The sequence below is a fragment of the Oncorhynchus keta genome, unplaced genomic scaffold, assembly GCF_023373465.1.
Source record: "Oncorhynchus keta strain PuntledgeMale-10-30-2019 unplaced genomic scaffold, Oket_V2 Un_scaffold_13320_pilon_pilon, whole genome shotgun sequence".
NCBI classification, from domain to species: Eukaryota; Metazoa; Chordata; class Actinopteri; order Salmoniformes; family Salmonidae; genus Oncorhynchus; species Oncorhynchus keta.
The window spans coordinates 253,302-267,724 of record NW_026290771.1 but is presented as its reverse complement, the minus strand read 5'-3'; the positions used below and the strand labels follow the sequence as shown (position 1 = coordinate 267,724).

General features: G+C 48.0%; 1 protein-coding gene across 50 annotated transcripts in view; it reads right to left on the bottom strand.

Annotated features, from left to right (window-relative positions):
• LOC118380564 (ubiquitin carboxyl-terminal hydrolase 22-like) overlaps positions 1-14,423 on the bottom strand; it is a 79,427-nt gene that overhangs the window by 18,514 nt on the left and 46,490 nt on the right. For all 50 annotated transcript variants that reach the window (XR_008127107.1, XR_008127106.1, XR_008127108.1 and 47 more), the window contains 5 exons: positions 13,590-13,691; positions 11,396-11,562; positions 8,562-8,721; positions 7,637-7,742; positions 2,918-3,076 (listed from right to left, as the gene is read on the bottom strand). Coding sequence is in view for 1 of the 50 variants with exons in the window: in XM_052513640.1 (XP_052369600.1) it covers positions 2,918-3,076; positions 7,637-7,742; positions 8,562-8,721; positions 11,396-11,562; positions 13,590-13,691 (694 nt within the window). In the remaining 49 variants the exon portion in view is untranslated. The remainder of the gene's footprint in view (positions 1-2,917; positions 3,077-7,636; positions 7,743-8,561; positions 8,722-11,395; positions 11,563-13,589; positions 13,692-14,423) is intronic.

Sequence of the window (14,423 nt, the reverse complement as noted above, 5' to 3'; positions counted from 1 at the left end):
ACGAGAGAGCTTGGAGAGAGAGAGAGAAACGAGAGAGCTTGGAGAGAGAGAGAGAACGAGAGAGCTTGAGGAGAGAGAGAGAGAACGAGAGAGCTTGAGGAGAGAGAGAGAACGAGAGAGCTTGAGGAGAGAGAGAGAACGAGAGAGCTTGAGAGAGAGAGAGAACGAGAGAGCTTGAGGAGAGAGAGAGAACGAGAGAGCTTGAGGAGAGAGAGAACGAGAGAGCTTGAGGAGAGAGAGAGAACGAGAGAGCTTGAGGAGAGAGAGAGAACGAGAGAGCTTGAGGAGAGAGAGAGAACGAGAGAGCTTGAGGAGAGAGCGAGAAGCTTGAGAGCGAGAACTTGAGGAGAACGAGAGAGCTTGAGAACGAGAGAGCTTGAGGAGAGAGAGAGAACGAGAGAGCTTGAGAGAGCTTGAGAGAGAGAGAGAGAGAGAACGAGAGAGCTTGAGGAGAGAGAGAACGAGAGAGCTTGAGGAGAGAGAGAACGAGAGAGCTTGAGGAGAGAGAGAGAACGAGAGAGCTTGAGGAGAGAGAGAACGAGAGAGCTTTAGGAGAGAGAGAACGAGAGAGCTTTAGGAGAGAGAGAACGAGAGAGCTTGATGAGAGAGAGAGAACGAGAGAGCTTGATGAGAGCGAGCGAACGAGAGAGCTTGAGGAGAGCGAGCGCATGAGGAGAGCGAGCGCGAGAGCATGAGGAGAGCGAGCGCGAGAGCATGAGGAGAGCGAGCGCGAGAGCATGAGGAGAGCGAGCGCGAGAGCATGAGGAGAGCGAGCGCGAGAGCATGAGGAGAGCGAGCGCGAGAGCATGAGGAGAGCGAGCGCGAGAGCATGAGGAGAGCGAGCGCGAGTGCATGAGGAGAGCGAGCGCGAGTGCATGAGGAGAGCGAGCGCGAGAGCATGAGGAGAGCGAGCGAGAGAGCATGAGGAGAGCGAGCGAGAGAGCATGAGAGCGAGAGAGCATGAGAGCGAGAGAGCATGAGGAGAGCATGGGGAGAGAGAGCATGGGGAGAGAGAGCGCGAGGAGAGAGAGCGCGAGGAGAGAGAGCGCGAGGAGAGAGAGCGCGAGGAGAGAGAGCACGAGGAGAGAGAGCACGAGGAGAGAGAGCACGAGGAGAGAGAGCACGAGGAGAGAGAGCACGAGGAGAGAGAGCACGAGGAGAGAGAGCACGAGGAGAGAGAGAGAGCACGAGGAGAGAGAGAGAATATGAGGAGAGAGAGAATATGAGAAGAGAGTATGAGCAGAGAGAGAGCATGAGGAGAGAGAGAGAGAGCATGAGGAGAGAGAGAGAGCATGAGGAGAGAGAGAGAATATGAGGAGAGAGAGAGAATATGAGGAGAGAGAGAGAATATGAGGAGAGAGAGAGAATATGAGGAGAGAGAGAGAATGAGGAGAGAGAGAATATGAGGAGAGAGAGAATATGAGAAGAGAGTATGAGCAGAGAGAGAGCATGAGGAGAGAGAGAGAGAGCATGAGGAGAGAGAGAGAATATGAGGAGAGAGAGAGAATATGAGGAGAGAGAGAGAATATGAGGAGAGAGAGAGAATATGAGGAGAGAGAGAGAATATGAGGAGAGAGAGAGAATATGAGGAGAGAGAGAGAATATGAGGAGAGAGAGAGAATATGAGGAGAGAGTATGAGGAGAGAGTGAAGGAAGGGTGAGAAAGGGGTGGAGGAAGAGAGAAAGAGGGAAGATAATACATACAGAGGGTAGAGAGACAGATGAAGTAGAAACACACTGAGTGTACATAACGTTAGGAACACCTTCCTAATATTAAGCTGCACCCCCACAGAACAGCCTCAATTCCGCAGGGCATGGACTACAAGGTGTCAAAAGGGATGCTGACTCCAATGCTTCCCATAGTTGTGTCAAGTTGGCTAGATGTCCTTTGGGTGGAGGACCATTCTTCATCCACACAGGAAACTGTTGAAAGTGAAAAACCCAGCAGCGTTGCAGTTCTTGACACAAACCGGTACGCCTGGCACCTACAACCTACTACCCCGGATTCACCTGGTCAGTCTAAGTCATGGAGAGAGCAGGTGTTCCTAATGTTTTGTCCACTCAGAGCGTATAAAAAGACAGATATAAAGACAACAGAATGTGTTTGTAGTGATACATAACATGTCAGTTTCCATGGTTACACTGCCAGAGGCTGCACTATAATGCTAAGCAGCGACCAGACCACCACGCCTGGATGGAACAGTGAAGCCAACCGTTTTCTGTAGGTGGGAGGCCAACACTGATGGTCAACGATGTGACTGAGGACTGATACTGGTCATCAGCCAGAGAGAAAGACTTCACACACTGCAGCACAAGACAAGGACCCCAGGAAGAAGAGCTGCTACTTGGCAAACGCTAAACGGGGACCTGAATAAACAAAAACAATCCAACCTCCACACTAGCACACCACTAAGAATGCGTACCCAACACATTGCTTCATTCCCAGTGCTATGCTAAGTGTGTATACTGTAACAATGTGTTCACCCCTCAGAATCAGCCCTGTCTGTGCCTTTAAGAGTCATGCTGCAGCAACCAGGCTGTGACTGGTGATGAAGTACAAGAGAAAGAGGAAGAGGGAGGAAGAGGGAAAGAGAGAGAGAGGAAGTGAGGACAGGTAACAGAGAAGATGGAAGATAAAGAGCAAATTGACATTCATTAAATTACAGAGACAATTCAAAAAACAAATCCAATTTTGATAAACTCTCATATCTACTGGGTGAAATACCAGTGTGCATCACAGCAGCAAGATGTGTGACCTGTTGCCACAAGAAAAGGAAAACCAGTGACAAACAAACACCATTGTATACAGACATCATTTGAAATGTCTTAAATCTTTTGAAACTTTTGTAAGTGTAATGTTTACAGTAAATGATTTGCTGAAAGACCTTGGGACGGACAGTCGTTTCGTGTGCTCTACCTGCGTAGACAGTCTGTGAGCGTGGTGGCCCCTGAAAGGTGGCTCTCTCCGTTGACTGTTGAGCCGTCTCCCCCGGGGCTAAGGGGCCAGAAGGGAGTGGACGAGCCCGGCAGGTCCAGACTGATGTCCCAGAATGGGTCTATCGTGGTGGACACACCGCTAGAGGGGAGATACATCATGTGTGTATGGGTGAGTTATGGAGGTAATAAAGACTGGTGTGTGTTGTTAGTAGTCATGGGGAAGGGTGATAGATGGTCATGGTGCATAAGCTTTTATCCACTGTGTGTGTGTGTGTGTGTGTGTGTGTGTGTGTGTGTGTGTGTGTGTGTGTGTGTGTGTGTGTGTGTGTGTGTGTGTGTGTGTGTGTGTGTGTGTGTGTGTGTGTGTGTGTGTGTGTGTGTGTGTGTGTGTGTGCACACATTCGGTTCAGCCAAGCGCACCAGTTTGCAATTCAATCGAGTGATACAAAGACAGGTGGTTTTACATATTAGGTATTTGTAACGCTATGCTTTGAGAATGAATGTAGTTTTAGCTGAAGTTCAGAGAATATAGAGGTGGCGCGCACACACACACACACACACACACAGAGAGAGAAGAAAGGGCAAAAAAAGATTAGGGCTCACAAAGTACCAGTGTTGATTAGTTATTCTGGGGCTATTACCACCGTCTCCTTCCAGTAGGGGGATATTACCACCGTCTCCTTCCAGTAGGGGATATTACCACCGTCTCCTTCCAGTTAGGGGGATATTACCACCGTCTCCTTCCAGTTAGGGGACTATTATTACCACCGTCTCCTTCCAGTTAGGGGGATATTACCACCGTCTCCTTCCAGTTAGGGGGATATTACCACCGTCTCCTTCCAGTTAGGGGGATATTACCACCGTCTCCTTCCAGTTCCAGTTAGGGGATATTACCACCGTCTCCTTCCAGTTAGGGGATATTACCACCGTCTCCTTCCAGTTAGGGGCTATTACCACCGTCTCCTTCCAGTAGGGGATATTACCACCGTCTCCTTCCAGTAGGGGCTATTACCACCGTCTCCTTCCAGTTAGGGGATATTACCACCGTCTCCTTCCAGTTAGGGGATATTACCACCGTCTCCTTCCAGTTAGGGGATATTACCACCGTCTCCTTCCAGTTAGGGGATATTACCACCGTCTCCTTCCAGTTAGGGATATTACCACCGTCTCCTTCCAGTTAGGGGATATTACCACCGTCTCCTTCCAGTTAGGGGCTATTACCACCGTCTCCTTCCAGTTAGGGGATATTACCACCGTCTCCTTCCTTCCAGTCTCCTTCCAGGGGATATTACCACCGTCTCCTTCCAGTTAGGGGCTATTACCACCGTCTCCTTCCAGTTAGGGGATATTACCACCGTCTCCTTCCAGTTAGGGGATATTACCACCGTCTCCTTCCAGTTAGGGGATATTACCACCGTCTCCTTCCAGTTAGGGGATATTACCACCGTCTCCTTCCAGTAGGGGATATTACCACCGTCTCCTTCCAGTTAGGAGGCTATTATTACCACCGTCTCCTTCCAGTTAGGGGATATTACCACCGTCTCCTTCCAGTTAGGGGATATTACCACCGTCTCCTTCCAGCTAGGGGATATTACCACCGTCTCCTTCCAGTTAGGGGCTATTACCACCGTCTCCTTCCAGTTAGGGGATATTACCACCGTCTCCTTCCAGTTAGGGGATATTACCACCGTCTCCTTCCAGTAGGGGCTATTACCACCGTCTCCTTCCAGTTAGGGGATATTACCACCGTCTCCTTCCAGTTAGGGGATATTACCACCGTCTCCTTCCAGTTAGGGGCTATTACCACCGTCTCCTTCCAGTTAGGGGATATTACCACCGTCTCCTTCCAGTTAGGGGATATTACCACCGTCTCCTTCCAGTTAGGGGCTATTACCACCGTCTCCTTCCAGTTAGGGGATATTACCACCGTCTCCTTCCAGTTAGGGGATATTACCACCGTCTCCTCCTTCCAGCTTCCAGGGGATATTACCACCGTCTCCTTCCAGTTACCACCGGGGGGATATTACCACCGTCTCCTTCCAGTTAGGGGGATATTACCACCGTCTCCTTCCAGTTAGGGGGCTATTATTACCACCGTCTCCTTCCAGTTAGGGGATATTACCACCGTCTCCTTCCAGTTAGGGGATATTACCACCGTCTCCTTCCAGTTAGGGGATATTACCACCGTCTCCTTCCAGTTAGGGGCTATTACCACCGTCTCCTTCCAGTTAGGGGGCTATTATTACCACCGTCTCCTTCCAGTTAGGGGGCTATTATTACCACCGTCTCCTTCCAGTTAGGGGGCTATTACCACCGTCTCCTTCCAGCTAGGGGGATATTACCACCGTCTCCTTCCAGCTAGGGGGATATTACCACCGTCTCCTTCCAGTTAGGGGGCTATTACCACCGTCTCCTTCCAGCTAGGGGGATATTACCACCGTCTCCTTCCAGTTAGGGGGATATTACCACCGTCTCCTTCCAGTTAGGGGGATATTACCACCGTCTCCTTCCAGCTAGGGGGATATTACCACCGTCTCCTTCCAGCTAGGGGGATATTACCACCGTCTCCTTCCAGTTAGGGGGATATTACCACCGTCTCCTTCCAGTTAGGGGGATATTACCACCGTCTCCTTCCAGTTAGGGGGATATTACCACCGTCTCCTTCCAGTTAGGGGGATATTACCACCGTCTCCTTCCAGCTAGGGGGATATTACCACCGTCTCCTTCCAGTTAGGGGGATATTACCACCGTCTCCTTCCAGTTAGGGGATATTACCACCGTCTCCTTCCAGTTAGGGGATATTACCACCGTCTCCTTCCAGTTAGGGGGATATTACCACCGTCTCCTTCCAGTTAGGGGGATATTACCACCGTCTCCTTCCAGTTAGGGGGATATTACCACCGTCTCCTTCCAGTTAGGGGGATATTACCACCGTCTCCTTCCAGTTAGGGGCCATTACCACCGTCTCCTTCCAGTTAGGGGCCACTACCACCGTCTCCTTCCAGTTAGGGGATATTACCACCGTCTCCTTCCAGTTAGGGGCTATTACCACCGTCTCCATCCAGTAGGGGCTATTACCACCGTCTCCTTCCAGTTAGGGGGATATTACCACCGTCTCCTTCCAGTTAGGGGATATTACCACCGTCTCCTTCCAGTTAGGGGGATATTACCACCGTCTCCTTCCAGTTAGGGGATATTACCACCGTCTCCTTCCAGCTAGGGGGATATTACCACCGTCTCCTTCCAGCTAGGGGGATATTACCACCGTCTCCTTCCAGTTAGGGGGATATTACCACCGTCTCCTTCCAGTTAGGGGGCTATTACCACCGTCTCCTTCCAGTTAGGGGGATATTACCACCGTCTCCTTCCAGTTAGGGGGATATTACCACCGTCTCCTTCCAGTTAGGGGATATTACCACCGTCTCCTTCCAGTTAGGGGATATTACCACCGTCTCCTTCCAGTTAGGGGGATATTACCACCGTCTCCTTCCAGTTAGGGGGATATTACCACCGTCTCCTTCCAGTTAGGGGGCTACTACCACCGTCTCCTTCCAGTAGGGGGCTACTACCACCGTCTCCTTCCAGTTAGGGTGATATTACCACCGTCTCCTTCCAGTTAGGGGGCTATTATTACCACCGTCTCCTTCCAGTTAGGGGGCTATTATTACCACCGTCTCCTTCCAGTTAGGGGGATATTACCACCGTCTCCTTCCAGTTAGAGGGATATTACCACCGTCTCCTTCCAGCTAGGGGATATTACCACCGTCTCCTTCCAGTTAGGGGATATTACCACCGTCTCCTTCCAGTTAGGGGGCTACTACCACCGTCTCCTTCCAGTAGGGGGCTACTACCACCGTCTCCTTCCAGTTAGGGGGATATTACCACCGTCTCCTTCCAGTTAGGGGGATATTACCCTACGGCCAGGTATTCTGGAGCTAGCCCTACGGCCAGGTATTCTGGAGCTAGCCCTACGGCCAGGTATTCTGGAGCTAGCCCTACGGCCAGGTATTCTGGAGCTAGCCCTACAGCCAGGTATTCTGGAGCTAGCCCTACAGCCAGGTATTCTGGAGCTAGCTTCTGTGTTGTGTGTGGCCAGGTGTGGCTGAGCCCGGCTCGCTGTGTTGCACTGTGTAGAGTGCAGTTGAGTGCCCTAGAGTACAGTGAGCTCTGTGTAAATGTGACAGGACAGCCCAGCATCTAGAGAACCTCCTCCCAACAGCAGCTTCACCAGGAGGGGAGGACATGACTTAAATATGAGAGGAGTGCAGTAAAGGGGCAGTGTTGGGAGACTGGTAAAGATGAGAGCAGGTTAGAAAAGGGTCACTCCAGACTAATACATCAGGATAGTGTTGGGGAAAAAGGATGGAGGGAGGTAGCTGAGATCAGGGGGAAAAGGATGGAGGGAGGTAGCTGAGATCAGAGGAAGAAGGGTGAGGGAGGAGGGGGTAAGATAGAGGAGGATGCAGAGGAGAAGAGGGAGAAGGAGGATGGGAGGTGAAAGCAGAGGAAGGGAGTTCTTGCCTCTTGGCAATGTAGGAAGTCCTTTGAGAGGATGTCAAAATGTCAAACGTGAGTATTTTAGCAGTCTTGACACATACAACCTTCACTTTCTTCCACACTCTCCCCCCCCCCACACCCAGATTTTAAACATGGGGGATGTTGGCTAGTGGAAAGAACACGGAATGAGGCACACACTTACTGGCAGACTTGACAGGTGACGTCTGATTGGAGGCCGCCAGTGAAAATTTGGTCAATGATGCAGCTACAGTGGTTTGGATTGTTGGCCTTCTTCCCGTTGTCGTCTCCTAGGTAACAGAACACAGAGACAGATGGAGAGCGAGCACACATCAACACAGTGGACACCTTTGCACTTTTAAAGGACTCTTTCACTCTCTCTCGCCCCCCTCACTGTCTGTCACCCCCTCCGTCGCAACCCCCCTTGTCCCCCCACTCTCTGTCACACCCCCCACCCCTCGCTCTCTCCCCACTGCAGTGAAGCCTGTCTAGCACCTCTGAACTCCCTCTACAATTCTGGCGAATCAGAGGCCTCCTTACTCCCAGGTCCCTCCCCTGTGTCATGGCGGTGCAGTGGGGCACATTATCATTCCACCCCACAATCCTCTCGGTCCCTTCGGTGCGTGGCATTGTCACTTCCCTTCAATCTTCCCCTTCAGTACATTTCCACTGGTGCTGAGTGCGGACAACACACTGCATTATGGGTAGATTTGACACAGACGTGTCTCCTCGGCTAAAGTGGAGTTTCAATTGAAACGACTGAGGATTCAGCGCATGCAGAATTTATGCAGGCAGACAGACGTGACAAATCGGTTCTCTCTTCTAACCTATTTGAACTGTAGGAGAACAGATGATTCCCTTTTTAACCAGACGATTACAGTGTAGACTCATACATTTATCATCCATTTTGTCTTGATGAAACCCACTTTGGTCTCTATTCCGCTAGAAGAATCAGAACATCTGTTCAGTTACACTGAAGAAATAGAATATAGCTCAACCTCAGTGTCACTTCCCTTTAACCATAACACAGTACTATAGTGTATTTATCAGTAAGTTAAGTGAAACTTTCCCACAGTATTTAAGTAATAAGTCAGGACAACGATACTTACGGGCGGTGTCTCCTTTACAGTGGCGGTGCAGCACGTCCAGCGCTGCGATGAGGAACTCGTGGGCATCCTGTTGCTCGTAGCCCGCTAAGTGACGTGCGTGAGTCCACACCAGGTGCAGCAGCCGGAAGGGAATGTGGGGCCAACGGTGGCCCGAGTAGAACTGTGGAGAGAAAGTAGGAAATGGGGAGGACAGGGATTTAACATCTGGCAGCCATGTTGTTAAATGTACCTAGACTCAACTTGTATCTTCTTTGTACAGCTGAGACCTTATAGCACAGGGTTCCAAACCTTTCTGGGCCCGTGACCCCATTTTGATAATTAAAACATTTCAAGTGTTGTAGTCAATGGACAATGTTTACTTTTTTATTTGGAGTTTTGACAGTCTATTACAAATCCGTTTACAGTACTATGACAGTCTATTACAAATCAGTTTACAGTCTATTACAAATCAGTTTACAGTACTATGACAGTCTATTACAAATCAGTTTACAGTACTATGACAGTCTATTACAAATCAGTTTACAGTACTATGACAGTCTATTACAAATCCGTTTACAGTACTATGACAGTCTATTACAAATCAGTTTACAAATCAGTTTACAGTAAGTACTATGACAGTCTATTACAAATCAGTTTACAGTACTATGACAGTCTATTACAAATCAGTTTACAGTACTATGACAGTCTATTACAAATCCGTTTACAGTACTATGACAGTCTATTACAAATCAGTTTACAGTAAGTACTATGACAGTCTATTACAAATCAGTTTACAGTACTATGACAGTCTATTACAAATCAGTTTACAGTACTATGACAGTCTATTACAAATCCGTTTACAGTACTATGACAGTCTATTACAAATCAGTTTACAGTAAGTACTATGACAGTCTATTACAAATCCGTTTACAGTACTATGACAGTCTATTACAAATCAGTTTACAGTAAGTACTATGACAGTCTATTACAAATTAGTTTACAGTAAGTACTATGACAGTCTATTACAAATCAGTTTACAGTACTATGACAGTCTATTACAAATCAGTTTACAGTACTATGACAGTATTACAAATCCGTTTACAGTACTATGACAGTCTATTACAAATCAGTTTACAGTAAGTACTATGACAGTCTATTACAAATCCGTTTACAGTACTATGAGTCTATTACAAATCAGTTTACAGTAAGTACTATGACAGTCTATTACAAATCAGTTTACAGTACTATGACAGTCTATTACAAATCTGTTTACAGTACTATGAGTCTATTACAAATCAGTTTACAGTACTATGAGAGTCTATTACAAATCAGTTTACAGTACTATGACAGTATTTCTATCTGAAGGAAGTATGGTTTGAAGTGACTGAAATGCATCAGAAAGGTATTGGGAAGTTCAGAAGATGCTCAGGCAATCATTTTGTTTGATCTTCTATGTAGAAAAGAACATCAAATGCTATTATTTGTTAGTGAATGCTAGTTACTGAACTTGCAGAGAGGGTGGGATGACTGACAGTCTAGGTCAGGGTGTGAGATGGAGAGAACACCATAATGAAAGGAGTGCTCTGCTTGAATGCACAACCAAGCCCTGCCTATTACGGTACACACACACACACACACACACACACACACACACACACACACACACACACACACACACACACACACACACACACACACACACACACACACACACACACACACACACACACACACACACACACACACACACACACCATCTCCTGACTCTCCCTCTGAGGCCTGATTGAGAGTTGAGGAAACGCACGCACTAACAAGCTTATATCTTGTATCTTACAGGCTCTTTGGTCCTCCGCTGCAGCTTGAAGCAGGCTGACAAACCAAAGAGTCTATAAAAAGAAAGACAGGGAGGGGCTGATCAAATACCAACTCCTCCCTGGCTGAGAGGAGCTATGTGTGGGTACAAAGTCAGAGGAACAGCCCCTCTTTCCTGGTACTGATGATGGTGCTGCATGCTCCAGGTTCAAAGGGAAAGAGGAACGCGTGGAGCAGGAATGAGCAATGTGATTGGGAGAGAGGGAAGAGAAGTGTGTGTGTGAGCGTCTGGCTCTTAGGGACAAGAACAGAGATATGCTCTCTAGCTGAATAGTTCTCAGCAAGCACAAAGTTTGTTCTGAAACTTTTATTCTAGTTCCCATTGTAACATGACAAATACTCTCCAAGGGTATGCTTTTCACTTTTCTCCTTGGTCTACTCTAGACACCAGTTCATTCACCATTCACTGTCACATCTGAACACCTGATTCAACTTGTCAACTCATCATCAGGCCCTCAATGAGTTGAATCAGGTGTTTGTTTATCTGGGGCTACACCAGAAGTGTGTGCTGTCGGGGTGGTGGAGGACTGGAGTTGGGAACCACTGACATAGCTTTACCCTGGATTCACCTGGTCAGTCTATGAGCCCTTACTGATGTCACTTGTTAAATCCACTTCAATCAATGTAGCTGAAGGGGAGGAGACAGTGTAAAGAAGGATGTTTAAGCCTTGACTATGTCATGGAAAGAGCAGGTCTAACATTCTGTACACTCAGTGTATATACACATCAGAGAGTGGGGGGTGTGAGGAGACACCTGAGCACCAGTTCTATAATGATCAGGGAGCATTGAGTTTAGTAGATGTAATCTAACCAACTGACTGTACTAAAGACATTTAGAACTGTGAACGATTGGTAAGGAGCCTAGCATTTAGAGATAAGTATGGAGACAGACAATCCCCCCACCTTCACACAGACTGGTGAGTTGAGTTTAAACAAAATGCCAAATACTGTAGCTGTATAATACGGCAGGGCATTCTGGTTACCTCCTGAAAGAGCTGTGACATCTCACACACCAGACAGGAGTTGGACTGCATCTCACACTTGTGCCTGTCGGACAGGAAGAAGTCACGCAGCAGCGGGGTGTGGGTGAGGGCCTGGACGATGCAGTTCATGAAGCACGTGTTGCCCAGGTTGATCAACCCTCGTAAACCTGACGGGAGACGGGGGGGGTTAGAGAGAGAGGGGGAATGTGAAAAAGTAGGCCCATCTTCAGGACAAATAATCAAGAGAAGAACAGCTCTAACATTCACATCTCCTGTAACAGAGAGGAGGACATTGCGCTCTGACATTCACATCTCCTGTAACAGAGGAGGACATTACGCTCTGACATTCACATCTCCTGTAACAGAGAGGAGGACATTACGCTCTGACATTCACATCTCCTGTAACAGAGAGGAGGACATTACGCTCTGACATTCACATCTCCTGTAACAGAGAGGAGGACATTGCGCTCTGACATTCACATCTCCTGTACCAGAGAGGAGGACATTGCGCTCTGACATTCACATCTCTCTGTTACAGGAAGCTTTCATTTACTTTATTTGACAGGGATAAAGACAAGTAATAAACAGTTCTGTAAATGTGCTAAATTTGGCCATGGTTTGGGCTAGCGTAATCCAGCCATGGTTTGGGCTAGCGTAATCCAGCCATGGTTTGGGCTAGCGTAATCCAGCCATGGTTTGGGCTGGCGCAATCCAGCCATGGTTTGGGCTAGCATAATCCAGCCATGGTTTGGGCTAGCGTAATCCAGCCATGGTTTGGGCTAGCGTAATCCAGCCATGGTTTGGGCTGGCGTAATCCAGCCATGGTTTGGGCTGGCGTAATCAGCCATGGTTTGGGCTAGCGTAATCAGCCATGGTTTGGGCTAGCGTAATCAGCCATGGTTTGGGCTAGCGTAATCAGCCATGGTTTGGGCTAGCGTAATCAGCCATGGTTTGGGCTAGCGTAATCAGCCATGGTTTGGGCTAGCGTAATCAGCCATGGTTTGGGCTAGTGCAGATAAAAGCTGTGGTCCACCACAAAGGCCTGTGTGAACAGATCAGGTGGAGTAGTGTGGAGCCTGGGACTGGTCCAGCCGGCCCAGGAATAGAGCTCTTGGCTGGGGGTTAAACTCTCCAGACTCGACCCACTCCACACACCCAGAGACAGCTGGGCTGGCCTCTCTACGAGTTTTTCATTACAGTGAGAGGGAGGAAGAGAACAAAAGTAGGAAGACTGAATGAACTCTACACAATCAAGCGAGATAACTGCAGAGAGGAAAAGAGATTGAGAGAGAAGAGGAAGAATGAAACAGAGAGGCGTGAGTAAATTTGAATCTACAAAGAGTTTGAGAAACAGAGAGCGTCTGAGAGAAAGACAGAAGAGACCATCCTTGTTGTGTGAACTTGTCATTGAAGAAGGAACAGTGCATTCTCTCTCTCTCTCTCCCTCTCTGGGCTTCTGCCTGCTGCCCTGTGGTGTTCATTACTCCTCTCTAGCCCAACATAAACACATAAGTAACCCTGGACTATACAGACACCACCAGAGATACCTGGACTATACAGACAACACCACAGACACCTGGACTATACAGACAACACCACAGACACCTGGACTATACAGACAACACCACAGACACCTGGACGACACACACACCTGGACTACACAGACAACACCTGGACTATACAGACAACACCACAGACACCTGGACTATACAGACAACACCACAGACACCTGGACTATACAGACAACACCACAGACACCTGGACTATACAGACAACACCACAGACACCTGGACTATACAGACAACACCACAGACACCTGGACTATACAGACAACACCACAGACACCTGGACTATACAGACAACACCACAGACACCTGGACTATACAGACAACGCCACAGACACCTGGACTATACAGACAACGCCACAGACACCTGGACTATACAGACAACACCACAGACACCTGGACTATACAGACAACACCACAGACACCTGGACTATACAGACAACGCCAGACACATGGACTATACAGACAACGCCACAGACACCTGGACTATACAGACAACACCACAGACACCACAGACACCTGGACTCCACAGACAACACCACAGACACACACACGCCTGGGTGATGAAATAGACCCTGCTACTAGCACTTCATAAGGTTGTGCGGAGAGCGGACCAGCCTATATCTCACCGATGGTGCAGTTTGTAGTGATTTTCCTTCGCTTTGGATTGTGCCGTAATAACTCCAACTCTCGCTTCGTAGGCTCCCACGTCGAGTATTTCTCCCCTACACCTGGTCACAAAGACAGAGACATCGTTGAGACATTGACGAAACCATCCATATTTTCATCCTGACCCTTGATAAAGGTAGCCTGGTCTCAGATCTGTTTGTGCTGTCCTGCCAACTTCTATGGTAATTGTCACACCGGTGACCATAAGAGTTGGCAAATAGATCTGGGACCAGGCTATGATGGAGATCTATTGCAGGGATTATTGACTAGATTTTTTCTTGAGCGAATGGTTGGGGCCAGAACATAATGACAAAAATAATGGAGACTGCAGACTGACCCCCCAAACCGCCCAAACAGATAGAATATTTGACTAAAACAATCATTTCAAACCTTGAACATTTGTATACGATCATGTGTCTATTATGAGTTGGAATATTTGGAAACAGATTTTAAAAAATTAAAATCAGATGAAGCTGATTTGCTGGTGTTTTTACAGTAATTGTTTTTACTACCCAAGGGCCACCAGTGGGGAAACAATGGTCTATTGAGACCAAAACATTGGTACAAAGATAAATTAAATCTGTGGAGCACGAAGAGTTCTTTTCCAACCTGAACCGAAGTCCAGTGGCCTCAGCTGTACCTCAGGGCTTCATTCCAGGTCCAGAAGTACTACTCACATTGTATATTAACCATAATGATTCCTGAGTGAACAACTGGAAGTTACACTTTTATGCTGATGACACTGTGCCAGTATTTCCACTGCAGTCATTTATAGGTGGTTGCTGTGCCACGAC